Source organism: Ranitomeya variabilis, chromosome 3 (genome assembly GCF_051348905.1).
Source record: "Ranitomeya variabilis isolate aRanVar5 chromosome 3, aRanVar5.hap1, whole genome shotgun sequence".
Classification (NCBI taxonomy): Eukaryota; Metazoa; Chordata; class Amphibia; order Anura; family Dendrobatidae; genus Ranitomeya; species Ranitomeya variabilis.
In genome coordinates, this window is record NC_135234.1 from 778,146,845 (window position 1) to 778,171,030 (window position 24,186).

The window sequence follows — 24,186 nt, forward strand, 5'->3', positions numbered from 1 at the left end:
CTGCGATCTGAAAAGACGCGCAGCATGTCCGTAGTCGCAGGGCCGCCGTGTGCGGGTTTCCACACATAGTGGAGACGGGATTTCATAAAATCCCCTCCACTATGCTGGAACATCTGGACGCTGCTTGTTTGACGCTGCAGCGCTGCGCAGCGTCAAACAAGCAGCGTTTCCTGAACGTGGAAACATACCCTTACATTGCACACAGGGGGGCATCCTAACTAACTAAGCATAGGACTGATGAAGGGAATTGTTTGCACCTGAAATTTTATGGGCTTCATAGCAAAGGGGGTGAATACATATGCACATGCCAATGTGAACACAAGCAATCCCCGCATGGTTGGTGGCATGTCTCTCTAGCCCCTGTGATACTGTGTGTGTGTGTGTATGTATGTGTATGTACACACGCACGCTCATCACTGGTGGTCACACACATCTGATCACAACCTGTGTATAAATATTTTTGTAATGTAACAAAATAGCTAAAAAGCCACCTTTTATACAGTAATCATCAGTTATTGTACGGGTGGAGGAGCAGGTGAGCTGTGCCATGACCTGCTGGGAATGTTGGATCCTGTGGTGGGGGGAGGGGGGGGACCCTTTGGCCAGTGTGAAAATTCACAGGATTTTTAATTTTTTTGTTGTAATAAAACAAAAATCCCTAATTTTCTTAAATAAGTAACACACAAATCTGTTCTAAACCCTTGGTTCCTGACAGTCCACATTCCTTAGATAGTGAGGTGGATCCGTGGTAACAGCTGCACCTGAATTATCGGCTGGTGTGACCACAGGCTAAATGATGCCAGCTTTAATGTACAAATGATAATAAATCTACAGATAAAAGGACAGAAGGGCCGGAGCACGGTCCGGGGGGTTACCGGGGCCCAGCGAGCACCACATGAGGGTGGCTGGTCACAGACAAAGTCCAAGTACTTAAAAACTAATGTAACCACAAACGCTTATGAAACAAGGACCGAATTGTGGCAGTGTCCTATATCCACCCTGGGTCGCGGGGCTCTCGGGTGCCATCACCTGGGGCGGGGTGTCTGGCGAGGCTTTCTGGTGCCATCACCGGGCTGTCTAGCGGGGGCTCTTGGATGCCGTCGCAGGGCTGGTTCTCGGGTGCCACCACCCTGCTGGCTCGCAGGGCTCTCGGGTGACATCCCGGGCTGGGTCGCAGGGCTCTCGGGTGCCACCACCATGCTGGCTCGCAGGGCTCTCGGGTGACATCACAACGGTCTATGCAGATTCTCCATAAACTTTGTGTAGAACTTTTCTGAAAGGCAGAAGTAACTTATTACTGTCTAATGTCCCGCACCCGGGGAGGCCAGGTATGAGCAGCCCAGCGCCCTCGTGGTTAGTCACCTGTATCCGGCTTAATGTGTCCGTTCCGCATGAGAAAATCCAGGACAACCAGAGCACAGTTGGGTTTAAACTCCTGGGTGGCGATGGCATCTGTCACCTGCAGGGGTGATATGACCAGTCAGATGGGCACAGTCCACACTCTGCTCTGACCCAGAGGGGCCACCGTGTACCCACCTTGTCCAGGGGCCACAGATAAAACTCCTGCACCTCTCCGTCCCCTACACGAGGCTGGAAAGACTCGGGAACCTCCAGATCAAACACAAACTGGCACTCCAGGTACAGGGCATCGTCCTGCTGATAGGCATAGCTGTGGGGGCAGAGCGACAGTCAATGACATGGTGACCACACAGGCTGCGCTACAGTCATACCCCAAGGGATTCGAGTCCTAGAAATAGTATACACACATTGGCACATAGTGCAGGGAGGGGTGACAAGATTAATATTCACCACTCGGGTCGGAAATGGTATGTCAAACATCCGGTCCCCCATGACTGCGTCAGCATAAAACAGAATCTGAGCTGTGGGCAATAACATGGGCAAGGGCATCTGAATGTGCAATATGTGCACGCTGCCATGGGGACGGGCGGCTGTAGCTATAGTATGTGGACGCTTCCATAGGGACAGTAGTCTGTAGCTATAGTATGTGGGCGCTGCCATGGGGACGGGCGGCTGTAGCTATAGTATGTGCACGCTGCCATGGGGACGGGCGGCTGTAGCTATAGTATGTGGACGCTGCCATAGGGACAGTAGTCTGTAGCTATAGTATGTGGACGCTGCCATAGGGACAGTAGTCTGTAGCTATAGTATGTGGGCGCTGCCATGGGGACTAGCGGCTGTAGCTATAGTATGTGCACACTGCCATGGGGACAGTAGTCTGTAGCTATAGTATGTGCACACTGCCATGGGGACGGGCGGCTGTAGCTATAGTATGTGCACACTGCCATGGGGACTAGCGGCTGTAGCTATAGTATGTGCACACTGCCATGGGGACTAGCGGCTGTAGCTATAGTATGTGCACACTGCCATGGGGACAGTAGTCTGTAGCTATAGTATGTGCACACTGCCATGGGGACGGGCGGCTGTAGCTATAGTATGTGCACACTGCCATGGGGACTAGCGGCTGTAGCTATAGTATGTGCACACTGCCATGGGGACAGTAGTCTGTAGCTATAGTATGTGGGCGCTGCCATGGGAACAGTAGTCTGTAGCTATAGTATGTGCACACTGCCATAGGGACAGTAGTCTGTAGCTATAGTATGTGCACACTGCCATGGGGACAGTAGTCTGTAGCTATAGTATGTGGGCGCTGCCATAGGGACAGTAGTCTGTAGCTATAGTATGTGCACGCTGCCATGGGGACGGGCGGCTGTAGCTATAGTATGTGGGCGCTGCCATAGGGACATTAGTCTGTAGCTATAGTATGTGGACACCGCCATAGGGACAGTAGTCTGTAGCTATAGTATGTGGACGCTGCCAATGGGACGGGTGGCTGGAGCTTCAATATGTGGATACCGCCACGGGAATGGTCGTTTGTAGCTGTAGTATGTGGACACCGCCACGGGGACGGTCGGCTGTAGCATGTGGACACCGCCATGGGGACGGTCGTTTGTACCAGTAGTATGTGGACTCCGCCACAGGGACCGTCATCTGTAGCTATAGTATGTGGGCACCGCCACGGGGACGGTCGGCTGTAGCATGTGGACACCACCACGGGGACGGTCGTCTGTAGCTATAGTATGTGGGCGCTGCCATGGGGACGGGTGGCTGTAGCTATAGTATGTGGACACCGCCACGGGGATAGTCGTTTGTAGCTGTAGTATGTGGACGCTGCCATGGGGATGGTCGTCTGTAGCTATAGTATGTGGGCACCGCCACGGGGACGGTCGGCTGTAGTATGTGGACACAGCCATGGGGACGGTCGGCTGTAGCTGTAGTATGTGGACACCGCCATGGGGACGGTCGTCTGTAGTATGTGGACACAGCCACGGGGACGGTCGTCTGTAGCTGTAGTATGTGGACACCGCCATGGGGACGGTCGTCTGTAGCTGTAGTATGTGGACACCGCCATGGGGACGGTCGGCTGTAGTATGTGGACACAGCCATGGGGACGGTCGGCTGTAGCTGTAGTATGTGGACACCGCCATGGGGACGGTCGGCTGTAGTATGTGGACACCGCCATGGGGACGGTCGTCTGTAGCTGTAGTATGTGGACACAGCTACGGGGACGGTCGTCTGTAGCTGTAGTATGTGGACACCGCCATGGGGACGGTCGTCTGTAGCTGTAGTATGTGGACACAGCCATGGGGACGGTCGTTTGTAGCTGTAGTATGTGGACACCGCCATGGGGACGGTCGTCTGTAGCTGTAGTATGTGGACACAGCCATGGGGACAGTAATCTATAGCTATAGTATGTGGGCACCGCCACGGGGACGGTCGGCTGTAGTATGTGGACACAGCCACCGGGACGGTCGTTTGTAGCTGTAGTATGTGGACACCGCCATGGGGACGGTCGTCTGTAGCTGTAGTATGTGGACACCGCCGTGGGGACGGTCGTCTGTAGCTGTAGTATGTGGACACCGCCACGGGGACAGTCGTCTGTAGCTGTAGTATGTGGACACAGCCATGGGGACAGTAATCTATAGCTGTACGTGGACACCGCCACGGGGACGGTCGTCTGTAGCTGTAGTATGTGGACACAGCCACGGGGACGGTCGTCTGTAGCTGTAGTATGTGGACACCGCCACGGGGACGGTCGTCTGTAGCTGTAGTATGTGGACACCGCCACGGGGACGGTCGTCTGTAGCTGTAGTATATGGACACAGCCACGGGGACGGTCGTCTGTAGCTGTAGTATGTGGACACCGCCGCGGGGGCAGTCGTCTGTAGCTGTATGTGGACACCGCCGCGGGGGCTGACATGAATACTAGAAAGTATCAGTGAGCAAAAAGTTAATGTCATGAAGGAGAAAAAGGAAAATCCACCAACCACAGGCACATTTATTTAACCCCTTTCTGACCTCGGAGGGGATAGTACATCCGAGGTCAGAACCCCCGCTTTGATGCAGGGCTCCAGCGGTGAGCCCACATCAAAGCCGGACATGTCAGCTGTTTTGTACAGACATGTTCCCGCAATAGCGGCGGGTGAAATCGCGATCCACCTGCTGCTACTAACTAGTTAAATGCTGCCAGCGGCATTTAACTACCGATTCCGGCTGGAAATGAGCGCATCACCGACCCCCGATATATGATTGGGGGTCAGCGATCCATCGGCATAGTAACCAGAGGTCTCCTTGAGATCTCTATGGTTGCTGATCCCCGGTAGCTGTGAGCGCCCCCCTGTGGTCAGCGCTCAGAACACACCTGCAATTCAGCTACATAGCAGCGATCTCATGATCGCTCCTATATAGCAGAGCCGATCGAGTTGTGCCAGATTCTAGCCTCCCATGGAGACTATAGAAGCATGACAAAAGTAAAAAAATGTGAAATAAATAAAAATATAGAAATTTAAATCTCCCCACTTTTGCCCCATTCAAAATAAAATCAAACCTACACACATTTGGTATCACCGTGTTCAGAATCGCCCGATCTATCAACAACAAAAAAAAAGAATTAACCTGATCGCTAAACAGAGTAGCGAGAAAAAAATCAAACCGCCTGAATTACATTTTTTTTGGTTGCCACGACATTGCATTAAAATGCAATAACGGGCGATGAAAAGAACGAATCTGCACAAAAGTGGTATCATTATAAACGCCAGCTCGGCATGAAAAAATAAGACCTCACCCGACCCCAAAAAATGGAGACGCTACAGGTATCGGAAATGGCGCAATCTTTTCTCTTTAGCAAAGTTTGGAATTTTTTTTCACCACTTAGATAAGAGATAACCTAGTCATGTTTGGTGTCTATGAACTCGTACTGACCTGGAGAATCATAATGGCAGCTCAGTGTTAGCATTTAGTGAACCTAGCAAAAAACACGCATGGGATTGCACTTTTTTTTTTTTGCAATTTCACCGCACTTGGAATTTTTTTCCCTTTTTCTGTTACATGACATGGTAAAACCAATGGTGTCGTTCAAAAGTACAACTCGTCGTGCAATAAATAAGCCCTCACACGGCCATATTGACAGAAAAATAAAAAAGTTATGTCTCTGGGAAAGAGGGGAACGAAAACGAAAAAACATACCCCGGGTCATGAAGGGGTTAAAACAAGGAATATCCCCCATCGTCTGGAATTCTGTGCCCCAACATGTCCGGTTATCCACCACATTCAGACCCTTCCAAGAAGCTTACAGCCTGTAACGACCACACGGCCACCTCACCACCACAACCCCCGACCTCCTGTCTCTTTCCCCACCATCCTGTAGACTGTGAGCCCGCAGGGTCCTCGCCCCCCTGTACCAGGCTGTCATTGGTAGTTTACTGTCAGTGATATCTGTATTTTGATGTGACCCCTTCTCATGTACAGCACCATGGAATCAATGGCAATATATAAATAATTAATAATAATGTTTTAGATATTAAAAAAAAAAATGAAGGAATAATTCTAAATACGTATTAATGCCAACGTCGCCGTGTTCCCGGCTGTACAAGGTCTTATTCTTGATCAAGAGCTTGTACAGCTGGAAACGCGCCGACTTTGGCATCAATATGTATTTTGAATTCTTCCTTAATTTTTATCTGAAATAAATATGTTTTCTAATGTTTTTCCTTGCGGTCGGTGGCTTTTCCTTTGCCCCTTCCTTGCTCAGGACCCCAGCCTGAGGTCTCCGTGCCCCGCACCCTCATTCCAGGCTTTTCTCAGTTCCCTGATAGTGTTTTCTTTCACAGGTTACAGCGCCCACTAGAGGCAGGTACTGCGTGTACAGCCCAGCCTGGGCACAATGTGACACCCATCCTCATCACCCGCCAGAGCTCACCTGACAGTCCCGGCAGGTCTGGCTGTGGATGCAAGGGATTCTGGGATACACGCCTCCTCCGCACACTCCTTCAGAAGGGTCTCCCACACCCCGGACCCCGCAGCGATTCCACCGGCCGCCTGTAAAAGGCACAATCATCAGGCCCCCAGAACAGGGCAGGTTGCCCGCTGCAACCATTTCTGGGCAAAGGTTCCCCTTTATAAATGAGATAAAGCCCCTCACCAGATGGTCGAGCTTTCCGGGGTAGTTGGGTTTGGTCAGTGACCGCCGAGCGATCCACATAAAGATATCAGCGCCTCTGCATAGAAAGCCGTTCACATGGACGCCGTATCGGGGGACCCCCAGGAGGGCTGCGACGGGAAGAGCGCGATAATGACAGTCATAAAAACCACAAAACATACAGACATCAGCGACTAATAGACTGCACGCTCCTGGGCCACAGCGAGGTCACAGCACTCACGTGTCGCCGCTCGCTCCATGCTGAGAAGAGGAGGATCCGAGAATAAATCCTTCACGTCGTAGAGCTGCGGACGAGAAGAGGAAACGGTCACATCGCCCCTGCAGACCTGCATTATATATATGTATAGCAGAGACTGGAGGGATGGTGCGGGGGTCGCAGGCGGGAGGGTGGGAATGGCAGAGGGAATGGTGGGCGGGATGGTGGGAGTGGCAGGGGGGATGGTGGGAGTGGCAGGGGGAATGGTGGGCGGATCGCAGGCGGGAGAGTGGGAATGGCAGGCGGGATGGTGGGGGATCACAGGCGGGAGGGAATGGTAGGCGGGAGGGTGGGAATGGCAGGCGGGATGGTGGGCGGACCGCAGGCGGGAGGGTGGGAATGGCAGGAATGGCAGGCGGATTGGTTGGCGGATCACAGGTGGGAGGGTGGGAATGTTAGGTGGGATGGTGGGGGATCGCAGGCGGGAGGGTGGGAATGGCAGGCAGGATGGTGGGCGGACCGCAGATGGGAATGGCAGGCAGGATGGTGGGCGGATCACAGATGGGATTCGTGGTTGATCGCAGGTGGGATGGTGGGAATAGCAGATAAGATGGTTGGTGGATCGCAGGCAGGATTAGTGAGGGGTCCCAGACAGATTGGTGGGCGGATCACAGGCAGGATGGAGGGGGATCAAAGGCGACCCTGATCTACAGCTGATGGGAGAAGAGCAACCTAGAGAAATCCCTGCACTTAGGCTGTGTTTCCACGGTCAGTAAACGCTGCTTGTTTGACGCTGCGCAGAGCTGCAGCGTCAAACAAGCAGCGTCCAGATGTTCCTGCATAGTGGAGGGGATTTTATGAAATCCCGTCTCCACTATGCGTGGAAACCCGCACGCGGCGGCCCTGCGACTCCGGACATGCTGCGCGTCTTTTCAGATCGCAGCATGTCCGTACACCTTGCAGGGACGCAGCGTCCCCGCAAGGCATATCACAGGGCCCTATGGGAGAGAGCGATCATCCCGGATGTGAAGAGTTAACACATCCGGCATGATCGCGCCCCAGATAGGGGGCGGGGCTTACCGCCGGCCATCCTGAACGTGGAGACATAGCCTCACAGCCCCGGCTGCTACCACTTTCATTATTAACCCATTCCCGACATGGCCATTTTCTATTTTTGAGTTTTGTTTTTTTTACTTTCCTTCTAAAGAGCGGGACAAGTTGTACTTGTGAATGAGGACATACATTTTCACACATCAAATTATTTTTTCCATTTTCCAGTACATTACATGAAAGTAGGAAAAAAGACAAAACAATTCTGACGCTGTGACGAGTTGGCGATGTGATTCTCCTCTTTAGTGTGTTTCCGGTGATATCAAACTTGTCCAGATTTTCCATTATTATTTTAGTGATGAAAACATGAAACAGAAATATGTTAAAAAAAAAAGTTAAAGAATATAATTATTTTTTTATTGTGTCGCAATATTCCGAAGACCATCTTTCAGTCGACGGGGCTGTGTGGAGGTGATTTTTTGTGGGGTGAGAACTTTTTTTTATTGATATTCTTGTGATAGATATGTCAGAGTTTTACCCCTCTGAGTGTCTGGGATGCAGTTTCTGATTGACAGCTCAGTCATCCAGTCTGGTGCAGGGGCGTGCTAAAGCTGTCAGTGCCTTGATTGAAAGCTCAGTCGTGCAGTCTGGTGGTGGGGCGTGCTGACCTGTCAGTGTGTTTATTGACAGGTCTGCCTGTTATGACCTGGTGGTTAAGAGGCAACATGGGACAAGCTCTGAGGAGGTGGTATCTGTACTGACCGCAGTTCCTAATCCTAACACCAACACTAGCAGTAGCCGTGGAATGTTCCTGTCACTCCCTAGACACCTCGTCACAGCCTGAGAACTAACTACCCCTAAAGATGGAAACAGAAAGCCATCTTGCCTCAGAGAAAAACCCCCAAAGGAAAGATAGCCCCCCACAAATATTGACTGTGAGTGGAGAGGAAAATGACATATACAGAATGAAAACAGGATTTAGAAAAGGAGGCCAAAACTACCTAAATAGACAGAACAGAAAAGGATACTGTGTGGTCAGTATTAAAAGCTAAAAAACTCCACACAGAGTTTACAGAAATAATCTCCACACCGACTCACGGTGTGGAGGGGCAAATCTGCTTCCTCAGAGCTACCAGCTAAGTTGAATATATCATACTGAAAAGCTGGACAAGAAAAAACATAACATGAGCTGAGCGATTAAGTCCACAGCAGGTGGACAACAAAAGAACAAGCAAGGACTTAGCTTTGCTGAAATGGACCGGCAATCAGAGAAATCCAAGGAGAGATCTGAATCCAACCTAGAAACATTGACAGCTGGCACGGACTGGAGCCCAGAGCCAGGTTAAATATCAGAGCAGGAGAGACGATCAGTGGAAGCAGCTGCTAATGCCAAACCTGTTGTGAACTATACTTCTTGGCTCCCTCTTGTGGTCACTAGTGGTTTGGCACTTGGATTGTCTTTTCCCAGGTTGGTACTCACCTGGTTCGTTAGGCCTGGGGTGTTGCTATTTAAACTTCCTGGATTCTCAGTCCAGTGCCTGGCATCGTTGTAATCAGTTCATTTCTGTTTGCTCCTGTCTTCAGGTCCTGGTTCTTTGCAAGATAAGCTAAGTCCTGCTTTCTTATTTTTGTTTATTTGCATTGTTCATATTTTTGTCCAGCTTGTACAAAATGCGATTCCTGATATCGCTGGAAGCTCTAGGGGGCTGATATTCTCCCCCCTCACCGTTAGTCGGTTCGGGGGTTCTTGGATATTCAGCGTGGATATTTTGCAGGGTTTTTTGCTGACCATATAAGTCATCTTACTATCTTCTGCTATTAGTCAGTGGGCCTCTCTTTGCTAAAATCTAGTTCATTCTTACGTTTGTCCTTTCTTCTTACCTCACCGTTATTATTTGTTGGGGGCTTGTATTATAACTTTGGGGGTCTTTTCTCTGGAGGCAAGAGAGGTCTTATTTTCCCTGACAGGGTTAGTTAGTTCTCCGGCTGGCGCGAGACGTCTAGAATCAACGTAGGCACGTTCCCCGGCTACTGTTAGTTGTTTGTGATAGGATCAGGTATATGGTCAGCCTAGTTACCACTTCCCTATGAGCTGGTATTTATGTTTGCAGACTTTGCTGTAATCTCTGAGATCCTCTGCCATTGGGATCATAACAGTATGCCAGGCCAAGTGAATAGTTAATGCATTGCAGAAGCGGGATTAAAAGAAAAGAAGTTCTGAGTTTTTTGTTTTTTGTTTTTTTTTCTTCTTTTTCTTCCTTCCCCTTTTTTCTCTGAGTGGCTTGAAGCTTTGCTGCAGACATGAATGTTCAGACCTTGATTACTAGTGTGGATCAGCTTGCTGCACGAGTGCAGGGCATTCAGGATTTTGTTGTTAGCAGTCCTATGTCAGAGCCTAAGATACCTATTCCTGAGCTGTTCTCTGGACATCGATTTAAATTTAAGAATTTTAAGAATAATTGTAAATTGTTTCTATCTTTGAAACCTCGTTCGTCTGGAGATTCAGCTCAGCAAGTTAAAATTGTTATCTCCTTCTTGCGTGGCGACCCTCAGGATTGGGCTTTCTCGTTGGCGCCAGGAGATCCGGCATTGGCGGATGTTGATGTGTTTTTTCTGGCGCTCGGATTGCTTTATGAGGAGCCTAATCTTGAAATTCAGGCAGAAAAAGCCCTACTGGCTATCTCTCAGGGCCAGGATGAAGCTGAAGTGTATTGCCAAAAATTTCGGAAATGGTCCGTGCTTACTCAATGGAATGAATGTGCTCTGGCCGCAAATTTCAGAAATGGCCTTTCTGAAGCCATTATGAATGTGATGGTGGGTTTCACAATTCCTACAGGTCTGAATGATTCTATGGCGCTGGCTATTCAAATTGACCGGCGTTTGCGGGAGCGCAAATCCGCTAATCCTCTGGCGGTGTTGTCTGAACGGACACCTGTCTCAATGCAATGTGATAGAATCCTGACTAGAACCGAACGACAAAATCATAGACGTCAGAATGGGCTGTGTTTTTACTGTGGTGATTCTACACATGTTATATCAGCATGCTCTAAACGCCTAACCAAGGTTGTCAGTCCTGTCACCATTGGTAATTTGCAGCCTAAATTTATTTTGTCTGTGACTTTAATTTGCTCATTGTCTTCCTACCCTGTTATGGCGTTTGTGGATTCAGGTGCTGCCCTGAGTCTTATGGACTTGTCGTTTGCCAAGCGCTGCGGTTTTGTCCTGGAGCCTTTAAAAGTTCCTATTCCTCTCAGAGGAATTGATGCTACGCCACTGGCGGAAAATAAACCGCAGTTTTGGACACAAGTGACCATGTGCATGACTCCTGAACATCGGGAGGTGATTCGCTTTCTTGTTCTGCATAAAATGAATGATTTGGTCGTTTTGGGTCTGCCATGGTTACAGACCCATAATCCAGTCTTAGATTGGAAGGCTATGTCTGTGTCAAGTTGGGGTTGTCAGGGAATTCATTGCGATTCTCCGCCGGTGTCTATTGCTTCTTCTACTCCTTCAGAAGTTCCTGAGTATTTGTGTGACTATCAGGATGTATTCAGTGAGTCCAGGTCCAGTGCTCTTCCTCCTCATAGGGACTGTGACTGCGCTATAGATTTGATTCCTGGCAGTAAATTTCCTAAGGGACGATTATTTAATTTGTCCATACCCGAGCATGCCGCGATGCGTTCTTATGTCAAGGAGTCTTTGGAGAAGGGGCATATTCGTCCATCCTCTTCCCCTCTTGGTGCGGGTTTCTTTTTTGTGGCCAAGAAAGACGGGTCTTTGAGACCTTGTATAGACTATCGGCTTCTGAATAAAATCACTGTTAAGTTTCAGTATCCTTTGCCACTATTGTCAGACTTGTTTGCTCGGATTAAGGGTGCCAAGTGGTTCACCAAGATAGATCTTCGTGGTGCGTACAACCTTGTGCGCATTAGGCAGGGAGATGAATGGAAAACTGCATTTAATACGCCCGAAGGTCATTTTGAGTACTTGGTGATGCCCTTTGGGCTCTCTAATGCTCCTTCAGTGTTTCAGTCCTTTATGCATGATATCTTCCGGAAGTATCTAGATAAATTTATGATTGTTTATCTGGATGATATTCTGTTTTTTTCTGATGATTGGGATTCTCATGTAAAGCAGGTCAGGATGGTGTTTCAGGTTTTGCGTGATAATGCTTTGTTTGTGAAGGGCTCAAAGTGTCTCTTTGGAGTGCAGAAGGTTTCCTTTTTGGGTTTTATTTTCTCCCCTTCTGCTGTGGAGATGGACCCAGTCAAGGTCCGAGCTATTCATGATTGGACTCAACCCACGTCTGTTAAGAGTCTTCAGAAGTTCTTGGGGTTTGCTAATTTCTACCGTCGTTTTATCGCTAACTTTTCTAGCGTTGTTAAACCTTTGACGGATATGACCAAGAAAGGTTCTGATGTGGCTAATTGGGCTCCTGCAGCCGTGGAGGCCTTCCAAGAGCTGAAGCGCCGGTTTACTTCTGCGCCTGTTTTGTGCCAGCCTGATGTCGCACTTCCCTTTCAGGTTGAAGTGGATGCTTCTGAGATCGGTGCTGGGGCTGTTTTGTCGCAGAGAGGCTCTGGTTGCTCTGTGATGAGACCATGTGCTTTTTTCTCTACGAAGTTTTCGCCTGCTGAGCGGAACTATGATGTTGGTAATCGGGAGTTGTTGGCCATGAAGTGGGCATTTGAGGAGTGGCGTCATTGGCTCGAGGGTGCTAAGCATCGTGTGGTGGTCTTGACTGATCACAAAAATCTGATGTATCTCGAGTCTGCTAAGCGCCTGAATCCTAGACAGGCTTGTTGGTCATTGTTTTTCTCTCGTTTTGACTTTGTGGTTTCGTACCTGCCTGGTTCGAAGAATGTTAAGGCTGATGCTCTTTCTAGGAGCTTTGTGCCTGACTCTCCTGGAGTCTCGGAGCCAGCTGGTATTCTTAAAGAGGAAGTAATCGTGTCGGCCATATCTCCTGATTTGCGACGTGTGTTGCAGAGATTTCAGGCTGGTAGACCTGACTCTTGTCCACTCGACAGACTGTTTGTTCCTGATAAGTGGACCAGCAGAGTTATTTCCGAGGTTCATTCCTCGGTGTTGGCAGGGCATCCGGGAATTTTTGGTACCCGAGATTTGGTGGCTAGGTCCTTTTGGTGGCCTTCTTTGTCACGGGATGTGCGGTCATTTGTGCAGTCCTGTGGGACTTGTGCTCGGGCTAAGCCTTGTTGTTCTCGTGCTAGCGGGTTGCTTTTGCCCTTGCCCGTCCCGAAGAGGCCTTGGACACACATTTCCATGGATTTCATTTCTGATCTTCCGGTGTCTCAAGGAATGTCTGTCATCTGGGTGGTGTGTGATCGTTTTTCCAAGATGGTCCATTTGGTGCCCTTGCCTAAGTTGCCTTCCTCTTCCGATCTGGTTCCTTTGTTTTTTCAGAATGTGGTTCGTTTACACGGCATTCCTGAGAATATCGTGTCCGACAGAGGATCCCAGTTTGTGTCCAGATTCTGGCGATCTTTTTGTGCTAAAATGGGCATTGATTTGACGTTTTCATCTGCCTTTCATCCTCAGACTAATGGCCAAACGGAGCGAACTAATCAGACACTGGAGGCTTATTTGAGATGTTTTGTTTCTGCGGACCAGGATGATTGGGTGACCTTGCCATTGGCTGAGTTTGCCCTTAATAATCGGGCTAGTTCCGCTACTTTGGTTTCGCCATTCTTCTGCAACTCTGGTTTTCATCCTCGTTTCTCCTCGGGTCATGTTGAGTCTTCTGACTGTCCTGGGGTGGATTCCATGGTGGATAGGTTGCAGCGGATTTGGAATCATGTGGTGGACAACTTGAAGTTGTCACAGGAGAAGGCTCAGCGTTTTGCCAATCGCCGCCGCGGTGTGGGTCCCCGACTTCGTGTTGGGAAATTGGTTTGGTTGTCTTCTCGGTATGTCCCTCTGAAGGTTTCCTCTCCTAAGTTTAAGCCTCGCTTTATTGGTCCTTATAAAATTTTGGAAGTTCTTAACCCGGTTTCTTTTCGTTTGGATCTTCCGGTGTCGTTTGCCATTCACAACGTGTTCCATAGGTCTTTGTTGCGGCGGTACGTTGTGCCTGTGGTTCCTGCTGTTGAGCCTCCTGCTCCGGTGTTGGTTGAGGGCGAGTTGGAATACGTGGTGGAGAAGATCTTGGATTTTCGTCTCTCTAGACGGAGGCTTCAGTATTTGGTCAAATGGAAGGGCTATGGTCAGGAGGATAATTCCTGGGTGGTCGCCTCTGATGTTCATGCGGCCGATTTGGTTCGTGCCTTCCACGCTGCTCATCCTGATCGCCCTGGTGGTCTTGGTGAGGGTTCGGTGACCCCTCCTTAAAGGGGGGGTACTGTTGTGAACTATACTTCTTGGCTCCCTCTTGTGGTCACTAGTGGTTTGGCACTTGGATTGTCTTTTCCCAGGTTGGTACTCACCTGGTTCGTTAGGCCTGGGGTGTTGCTATTTAAACTTCCTGGATTCTCAGTCCAGTGCCTGGCATCGTTGTAATCAGTTCATTTCTGTTTGCTCCTGTCTTCAGGTCCTGGTTCTTTGCAAGATAAGCTAAGTCCTGCTTTCTTATTTTTGTTTATTTGCATTGTTCATATTTTTGTCCAGCTTGTACAAAATGCGATTCCTGATATCGCTGGAAGCTCTAGGGGGCTGATATTCTCCCCCCTCACCGTTAGTTGGTTCGGGGGTTCTTGGATATTCAGCGTGGATATTTTGCAGGGTTTTTTGCTGACCATATAAGTCATCTTACTATCTTCTGCTATTAGTCAGTGGGTCTCTCTTTGCTAAAATCTAGTTCATTCTTACGTTTGTCTTTTCTTCTTACCTCACCGTTATTATTTGTTGGGGGCTTGTATTATAACTTTGGGGTCTTTTCTCTGGAGGCAAGAGAGGTCTTATTTTCCCTGACAGGGTTAGTTAGTTCTCCGGCTGGCGCGAGACGTCTAGAATCAACGTAGGCACGTTCCCCGGCTACTGTTAGTTGCGTGTGCTAGGATCAGGTATATGGTCAGCCTAGTTACCACTTCCCTATGAGCTGGTATTTATGTTTGCAGACTTTGCTGTAATCTCTGAGATCCTCTGCCATTGGGATCATAACACAAACCCAAGGAGCAGCAGTTCCACTCAAAACCACCAGAGGGAGCCCAAGGGCCGAATTCACAAAAGTGCCATTCACAACCACCGGAGGGAGCCCAAGAACGGAATTCACAACATCTGCCATCCAATCCAAGACTGGGAGGTGCTGGGCTGTCTCCAGGTGTTCATTGTCCCAGGTTATTGCCAGGCTCCTTAGGCTACTTTCACACTAGCGTTAACTGCATTACGTCGCAAATGCGTCGTTTTGCCGAAAAAACGCATCCTGCAAAAGTGCTTGCAGGATGCGTTTTTTCTGCATTGACTAACATTAGCGACGCATTTGCGGCGCAATGACACACGTCGCAACCATCGTGCAACGGTTGCGCCGTGCTGTGGCGGACCGTCGGGAGCAAAAAACGTTACATGTAACGTTTTTTGCTCACGACGGTCCGCTTTTTCCGACCGCACATGCGCGGCCGGAACTCCGCCCCCACCTCCCCGCACTTCCCCGCACCTCACAATGGGGCAGCGGATGCGCTGGAAAAATGCATCCGCTGCCCCCGTTGTGCGGCAGAGCAAACGCTAGCGTCGGTGACCTCGGCCCGACCTACCAGACTTACATTCAGCTGTGTGGTTTATCTCTCTGTGCCTTGAGTCCTGTCTTTTGATCTTTCCATGCCAGACCTTGAACCTCGTTCTGACCATCCGTCTGTTTAACCCCTTCTGCTCTGATCCGCCATACTCCTGGTATTTTGACCTCGGACCGCATCATGACTACACCTTTGTCTCTTCCTTCTGTTTATGATATACCCTCCTGGCTTTTGACCTCAGACTCCTAACTCTACCGTCTCGCAGCTTGTGTGTGAGAAGTGACTTAGCGTCCCATTAAGTCTGGCCAATACGTTTTTATTTTTCGCCAGTTTGGAACCCGTTCGCTCTATGACCAGGTGGCGAATTTGACAATGACTCCGGGAATGCCATAGTCTGGAATCACAGTGTCCGCTGCAGGGTCAGATAGTTAATTTGATGAAGAACCCCATAGGCCCCCCCACTGCAGACAGTGGCTGTGACGTCAGTACCCTCTGATGTACGGTTGGTCTCTCCCGAACCTGTGATGGTCCTCCCTGATATATTTTTGGTAGAGAAAGACCAGTTTAGGGTACTCAGGGAGAGCTGTAGGTTATATTTTACCCTGCACTCCCAGTCGGTACCGGAGAAGCTCCAGCGGGTGGGAATTACGTCCCTACTGTGAGGGGTCCTCAGACCTGGGCATTTTCCTTGTCCCCACAAGCCTCAGAACGGTTTTCTGTTGACATCTTTTTTGACAGTTTAGGTCTGGTAGATGATGAACCCGACAGGATCCAGGTCGCTGAGGCTAAGATCTTGAACCTGGCACAGGTGGGCCACACAGCTGCGGACTACTGTACTGATTTCCAGCAGTGGTCCACTGAAGGTCTATGGAATGATGCAGCTCATGTCATTTCGACAAAGGCCTTTCTGAAACTCTTAAGGATACTCCGTTCCTTCATGACACCCCCATTCTCTGGCAGAGGCCATGACCCAGGCCATACAAATGGACCGCAGAATCCGTGAGAGACATGAACAGTAGGCTGCCAGTTATACTTTCCCAGAGAAGGTCCATTTACCGGATGAGGGGCCATTGGAGGTTACAGTTGCCAGTCTTCATGTGGACAGAATACATAGACAAGATCTTGGACTATCTTGACATTTTCTCAAAAATTGCCCAAGTCGTCCTCAGGCTAGAAAACCGTTGGGAGATTGAGTGACAGCCGAGGAGGTCTGGGTAGTGGTTGATCGATTCAGCAAACAAGCTCATTTTGTTCATTTGTCAGAATTACCTAAGGCAGAGACACTGACCCGGTAATTTATTTCTCATATTGTAAGATTACACAGGATCCTTCTGAACGCTATCCGATAGGGGTTGTCACAGAAAATATTGAAGAAATCTTGAAGTTACTCATATCCCCCCTCCCTTTTTCTTCCCTTTCCCATGAGGAAACAAGAGCTAGCACTCAAAGCTGCCTTTATGTAAAACTACAGTGTACAAAGATGTGACCCACCTCAGGCTAGGTTCACAATGCGTTTGGGAGATCTGTTTAATGGGTCCGTTACGTAGCGGCATTAACGCAATGTAATGGATCCGTTAACGCGCCCATAGACTTGAATTATGGTAACGCATCCTAACGCATGTCAAAATCGGCATGCGTTACCGATGATGCATTACTCTGACGCACCCTCGAACGCAGTCTACCGCATTTTTGGGTACGTTAGGTCTAACGCACAGCGAATGGACGCGTTCACTAGGCATAGACCTCTATTGCCAATGCAATGCTACTATGCGTTAGTGCATGCGTTAGTACGATTGAAGAAAAAAGATTTTCTGCATTAGCGCATCCGTTAAACGGATGGCACTAATGCGATGTGAACCTAGCCTTAATTAAAAAGCAAGGAATCCTCTTTTTGCCCAAGAGACTGAACGAGGGTGCTTCTCGTTTGTCAAGGATCCCAAGAAGGATATCTTAATGATCCCCACCGCTCACACGAATAGGTCTTGACCCGGGGTTGTTTGGTTGCCCCTGGTTCTTTCTGAAGGGGATTCATCTAAATCCCACTTCCCAGTTCCAGTTTGGAACTTGCAGCTCTCTGGCGCCCCCCTTACCATCAGGTCAGACAGTGTACTGCACCTAGGATAATTAGTCTCCAGAAAGGCTGCCTTACTTTGTACTGGCTAATGAGCACACTGCATCAAGGGCGATATAACTACTCCCACTCAGATACGAATAATAATTATCAACGGCGTCCGTCGCTACAATGTCTCCCAAACGCACAGGACAAATCCGCTGCCACCAGATCCGATTTCTTAATTAATACGGGTCCGGAGCCAACCCAAATCAGTAGCGTAATTCACTTCAGAGGACGTGACAGTACGTTATAGAGCAAGGAGAAATTAAGCTAGTAATTTCATATATTTTACTCCAAATAAAGGTAGGCAGTGTTTACAGAAGTATGAAAAGATCTTATAAAAGTAGACAAGTATCACATGTACAGTACAATTACAAATAAAATGGGATTAACGTTGTCAAAAAAAAAAAACAACACTTAAGGGTATGTGCACACGTTGCGGTTTTTACTACGGATCCGCAGCGTTTTTAGCAGTTTTCCATGAGGTGTACAGTACCATGTTAACCTATGGAAAATAAAAACCGCTGTGCACATGCGGAAAAACGCGTCAAAACGCAGCGGTTTATTTTCCGCAGTATGTCAATTCTTTGTGCGGAATCCGCAGCGATTTTACACCTGCTCCATATTAAAAAAACGCAGGTGTCAAACCGCAGTAGAAACCGCACAACAACCGCAGTAAATCCGCGATAAATCCGCAGGAAAAATGGGTATTATACCTACCGATAATTCGGCTTCCAGGAGTCCATCCTGACAGCACTCTGGAGGACGTCCTCCTCCTCCTTGCAGGGACAGGAAACAACACGAGAGGTTAAAAGGTCCCACTCCGCCCCCTTTCCTTTAGTGTTTTGACAAGTACCACACCATGGATAGATACCATTTGAATTTTATTAACCAAATCATATTTACAGCATATGACATAGTATACATAGGGGGGGAAGTAACGGTGCTGTCAGGATGGACTCCTGGAAACCGAATTATCGGTAGGTATAATACCCATTTTCCAGGACGTCCCCCTGACAGCACTCTGGAGAATACCAAAGAAAACTCCTTTAGGGTGGGACAACTGCCTGGAGAACCTTTCTCCCAAATGACATTTGTTGGGTTGCTAACATGTCTAGTTTGTAGCGTTTACAGAATGTGTTCACGCTGGCCCAGGTTGCGGCTTTACAGATTTGTTCTAATGATGCCCCTGCCCGTTCCGCCCATGATGCTGAAACGGCCCAAGTGGAATGGGCTTTTATTCCCACAGGACAATCTACCCCTTCTGACGCATAGGCTTTTGAGATTACTGTAGTGATCCATCTAGCTATAGAGGTTTTGGATGCTTTTTTACCCCTATTTTTACCTCCAAAAAGGATAAATAGATTGGGATCTTTCCTCCAAGTACTAGTGGCCTCTAAATAGTCTAGTACTGCCTGTCTGACATCAAGAGAATGTAAAGATTGTTCTTTTGTATTAGAGGGTTTATTGCAAAAGGAGGGTAGAATTATTTCCTGGTTTCTATTTTGTACTGAAGCTACCTTGGGAATAAATGATGGATCTAGTTTTAAGATTATATGATCCTCACGAACCTGGAGGTACGGATCCCTAATTGACAGGGCTTGTATCTCCCCTACTCTTTTGGCCGTTGTAATTGCTACCAAAAATGCTGTTTTCCAAGTTCGTATTGCAATGGGCATGTCACTTTTAAGGGTAAAAGGATCTTTACATAGGGCTCTGAGCACTAAATTTAAATCCCAAGTGGGAGTTAATTGTCTAAACGTGGGACGTAATCTCTGGATGGCTTTTACGAATCTAATTATCCAAGGATGAGAGGCCAACGGATAATCCAGGAATGTGCTAAGAGCCGAAATCTGCACTTTAAGGGTACTAGGCCTCAGCCCCATATTGAATCCAGATTGGAGAAAATCCAGAACTCTGGGAACATCCGGGTTCTCTGACATCACGGCCGACCTGCCACCTTTCATACAGAATTTCTTCCAAATTTTGTAGTAAATAGCTGACGTTACTGGCTTACGACTAGCTTGGATTGTTGAGATGACTTCATCAGACAGCCCCCTTGATTTCAAGATGTCCCTCTCAGGATCCATGCTGAAAGGTGTAATCGTTCCGGGTTTTGATGTAACACGGGCCCTTGATGAACGATGTCCTTCCATAGGGGAAGTCTGATTGGACTGTCTGTTGTCATGGCTCCTAACAACGGAACCAGCTCCTTCTCGGCCAGAATGGCACAACCATCAGCACTGTTGCTTGGTCTTCCTGAATCTTCCTGAGCACTCTCGGAATGAGTGCTATTGGAGGAAATGCATAAGAGAGTGGTTCGACCCATGTTTGACTCAAGGCGTCGACTGCTTCCGGCATGTCCGTAGGGTTGAGGGAATAGAATCTGGCCACCTTAGAATTTTTTCTTGTAGCGAATAGATCTATCCTGGGAGGTCCCCCAATGATGACATAATCTGTGAAAGATTTCTTGATTTAATTCCCATTCTGTCGGACAGATTTCTTTTCTGCTCAAATAGTCGGCCAGGACGTTTTGAGATCCCTCTAAGTGGACTGCTGTGATTGACAGGACTGTGTTCTCTGCCCAAAAAAATATTCTTCGTGCCAACTCTTGAAGTGGTTTGTGTCTGGGACCTCCCTGATGTCTTATGAAGGATACCGCTGTCATGTTGTCTGTTAGGATTTTCACATGTTTGTTGTTCAAGTGAGAGTGATTCCTTCTTAGAGCTTCCCAAATAGCATAAAGCTCTCTGTAGTTTGAAGATCTTTGACTGATATCTTCTGGCCACCTGCCCTGGATGAATGATCCTTCTAGATGGGCTCCCCAACCCCACTGACTGGCGTCTGTAGTGATCACCACACATCGGTTCAAGGTCCATGGAACACCCACTCTTAGGTTGCTGTATTGAGTCCACCAGTGCAATGACTTTTTTACTGCTCTTGACAGGTGGATTACTTTGTCCAGCGATGACTGACGTCGATCCCATGTCGAGAGAACCTGATCCTGTAAGGGTATGTGCACACGTCCGGATTTCTTGCAGAAATTTCCTGAAGAAAACCGGAAATTTTCTGCAAGAAATCCGCATTTTTTTTTTTGCGTTTTTTTTTTGCGTTTTTTTTTTAGCATTCTGCAAGCGTAATTAGCTTGCAGAATGCTAAAGTTTTCCAAGCGATCTGTAGCATCACTTGGAAAACTGACTGACAGGTTGGTCACACTTGTCAAACATACTGTTTGACAAGTGTGACCAACTTTTTACTATAGATGCTGCTTATGCAGCATCTATAGTAAAAGATAGAATGTTTAAAAATAATAAAAAAAATAAAAAAAATGGTTATACTCACCCAGACATCTCATCAGCGGCGTCCGTTCCTCTTCCTATAGCTGGTGTGTGCGCGCAGGACCTTCCATGACGTCGCGGTCATGTGAGCGGTCACGTGAGCGGTCACATGACCGCTCACGACCAATCACAAGACAGTGACGTCATCGGCAGGTCCTTCACCGCACAGCAGCTATAGGAACCGAAGCGGCAGCATGCAGCGGTGAGGCGGGAAGACATCGAGGGTGAGTATAGGACTATTTTGTATTTTAATTCTTTTTTTTTTACCAATTATATGGTGCCCAGTGCGTGGAGGAGAGTCTCCTCTCCTCCACCCTGGGTACCAACCGCACATAATCTGCTTACTTCCCGCATGGTGTGCACAGCCCCGTGCGGGAAGTAAGCAGATCAATGCACTCCTAGGTGTGCGGAATCCCCGCAATTCCGCATTTTTAATGAACATGTTGCTTTTTTTTCCGCGATGCGATTTTTTCGCGGAAAAAAAATCGCAACATTTGCACAAAAAATGCGGAATACACTGTAAATAATAGGAGGCATATGTTAGCGTTTTTCGCGTTTTTATCACGTTTTTATAGCGAAAAAACGCGAAAAAAACGCTAAAAATCCTGAACGTGTGCACATGGCCTAACAATCTTGAGTGAGCCTGTGCCCACCTTACGCAAGTGATACAGGCCGTCATCTTCCCTAAGATCTTCATGGCCAATCTTATAGTAATCTGATGTTTTAGGAATTCCATGATTAACGTTCGCATTGACACCTGCTTTTCTCTTGGCAAAAAGGATTGTCTTGAGGTGGCATCTAGAAGAACTCCCAGAAACACCTTCCGAGATTCGGGCTTTATGTGCGATTTCTCCTGATTTACAACCCAACCTAGATATTCTAGGACTGAAATGGCTCGATCCCTGTGTAGGACTAAGATGTTTTTTGTTCTGGCTACCAGCAGAAAATCGTCCAAATAAGGAATTATTGTAATTCCTTCGTTTCTTAAGTATGCCACCACCTCTGCTACCAGTTTTGTAAATATCCTTGGTGCTGAGGCCAGGCCGAACGGGAGACACTGAAATTGTAGGTAGCAGGTTTGGTCCGGAATCTTTACAGAAAACCTCAGAAGCTCCTGAGATGTTGCATGGATTGGTACCTGATGATACGCACTTTTTAGGTCGAGCGTACACATTACCGCATCTTTGTCTATGAGGTGGACAGTTGTTTTTATTGATTCCATTCTGAATCTTTTGTATCTTACATAGACGTTCAAGGGTTTTAGGTTTATTATTGTGCGAGTTTCTCCCGATGGCTTTGGAATTGAAAATAGTGAAGAGTAGTGACCTCTGGCTATTTCTGTTTTGGGAACCCGCACTATAACTTGAGACCTGAATAACTTCAGAAGGTCTAAGAACATTGGTGAATTTTTTGCCACACTGGTGGGTGGAATACACCTCTGTGGTGCTGGGGATACGAGCTCTATCTTGTATCCTTCTGAAATTATTTTGAGGACATAGGCATTTTTTGTAATCTTTTTCCAGTTGTTCAGGAAAAGACTGAGTCTGCCCCCTATACCTATGGCGTCATTGTCTCCTAGATCTAGGGCTTGATCCAAACAGGGAATTTCTTCCCCTTCGGTTCTGAGAGTATGCTCCTCTATAGGTACCCCTGTTGGATCTCCACTGTTCTCTATAGTCAGGCTGCTTGCCTCTATAGGAACTTCGAGGTGGGGGTCTTTTCCGAAATGGCTGAAACTTTTTCGGTTTTTCCTCTGGAAATCCTTTTTTATTGTCTGAAGCGGATTCTAGAATATCATCTAATGCCTGTCCAAATACCTTGGATCCTGAAAAGGGAATAGCACATAATGCATCTAAAAATAAATTATCTCCTGACCATGATTTAAGCCATATAGCTCTACGAGTCGCATTGGATAATGAGCTATTCCTGGCCGCAAATCTCACGGATTCTGCTGACGTGTCAGCCATAAAGGCTGTGGCAGACTTTATGATGGGTAAGGAAGAAATTATATCGGCCCGCGGGGTTTTATTCACCAAATGTTCCTCTAACTGCCCCATCCACAAATACATTGATCTAGCTACTGACGTGGCTGCAATGTTAGCTTTTATCAGTGCTGCCGACGTTTCCCAGGAACGGCGCAACAGAATATCTGCTTTGCGGTCCATAGCGTCTCTGAGACTAGATGAGTCCTCAAATGGAATAGCCGTTTTTTTTAGTAACCTTGGCTATGGGTACGTCAACTTTCGGAATTTCCTCCCATGACTTGATATCCTCCGGATCAAATGGTAGACGACTTTTAAACTCCCGAGACACTATCAGTCTACGTTCCGCATCCTTCCATTCTTGCAATATCATCTGTTTCAGGTGATCGCTTACAGGGAATACCGTCTGTCTTTGTGATGTCAGTCCTCCAAACATCAAATCTTGTCTGGACTTCGGCCGCGGCTCCTCTTTCATCTGCATTGTATTCCTCACAGCTTGCACTAAATCTTTTGTCTCTTCCACGGGAAATAGAAACTTTCTTCCTTGATCCTGTTCCTCCAATGGTAATTCTCCTTCTTCTTGATCCGAACTTCTACCGTCTGATTCTTCTTTAGATGAAGCCTCCACATCATCCTGGTCCAGGTCCATTCGTGGTCTTTCGCGACCCCGACCTGGGCTGGAGGGGTACCGTTGTGTCATGGTAGCTAATGAATTCTGTACTTCTTCCCGAATTAAAGATCTCATTTCGGATAATAATGATGGTTGTTCTTCTCTTACAACTCTACAGATGCATGACCCACACAACTCCTTTTTATGTGCCTCTGGTAACTTTGCATTACATATGGAGCCTTGCCTGACTTTTTTGCCACTGGCAGGGATGTCTGTTGAGTCTCCTTATCCTAAGTATAAGGCCGGCGTCACACTGGCGAGTTTTACGGACGTAAGAGCGCAGAAACTACGTCCGTAAAACTCGCATAACATACGGCACAATTATTCTCAATGGGGCTGCTCCTATTAGCTGCATATTACGGTTCAGTATTATACGGCTTTCTACGGCCGTACAAAATCGCAGCATGCTGCGTTTGTCAGCGTATTGCGCAAAAAAATCACCAATGAAAGTCTATGGGGGCGAGAAACATACGGATTCCACACGGACCAGCAGTGTGACTTGCGAGAAATACGCAGCGGTGTTAGTGAAAAGTCGGTAATTCAATTGCCGGCTTTTCATTTCTCCTGCACAAACCCGACATGATATGAGACATGATTACATACAGTAAACCATCTCATATCCCCTTTTTTTTTTT

At 47.9% G+C, this 24,186-nt stretch overlaps 1 protein-coding gene across 2 annotated transcripts in view; it reads right to left on the reverse strand.

Moving 5' to 3' along the window:
• Positions 1 to 790: 790 nt before the first annotated feature.
• Positions 791 to 24,186, reverse strand: part of LOC143817481 (uncharacterized) — a 40,447-nt gene continuing 17,051 nt past the window's right edge. The window contains exons 3-9 of one of the 2 annotated variants that reach the window (XM_077298924.1): positions 6,738 to 6,801; positions 6,500 to 6,627; positions 6,278 to 6,396; positions 1,537 to 1,669; positions 1,363 to 1,459; positions 1,200 to 1,273; positions 1,042 to 1,165 (exon numbers count right to left, since the gene is read on the reverse strand). In XM_077298924.1, the coding sequence (XP_077155039.1) occupies positions 1,227 to 1,273; positions 1,363 to 1,459; positions 1,537 to 1,669; positions 6,278 to 6,396; positions 6,500 to 6,627; positions 6,738 to 6,801 (588 nt within the window). In that variant the 3' untranslated portion in view covers positions 1,042 to 1,165; positions 1,200 to 1,226. Of the gene's footprint in view, positions 1,274 to 1,362; positions 1,460 to 1,536; positions 1,670 to 6,277; positions 6,397 to 6,499; positions 6,628 to 6,737; positions 6,802 to 24,186 lie in introns of both variants that reach the window. The other variant, XM_077298923.1, reaches the window with a different exon arrangement.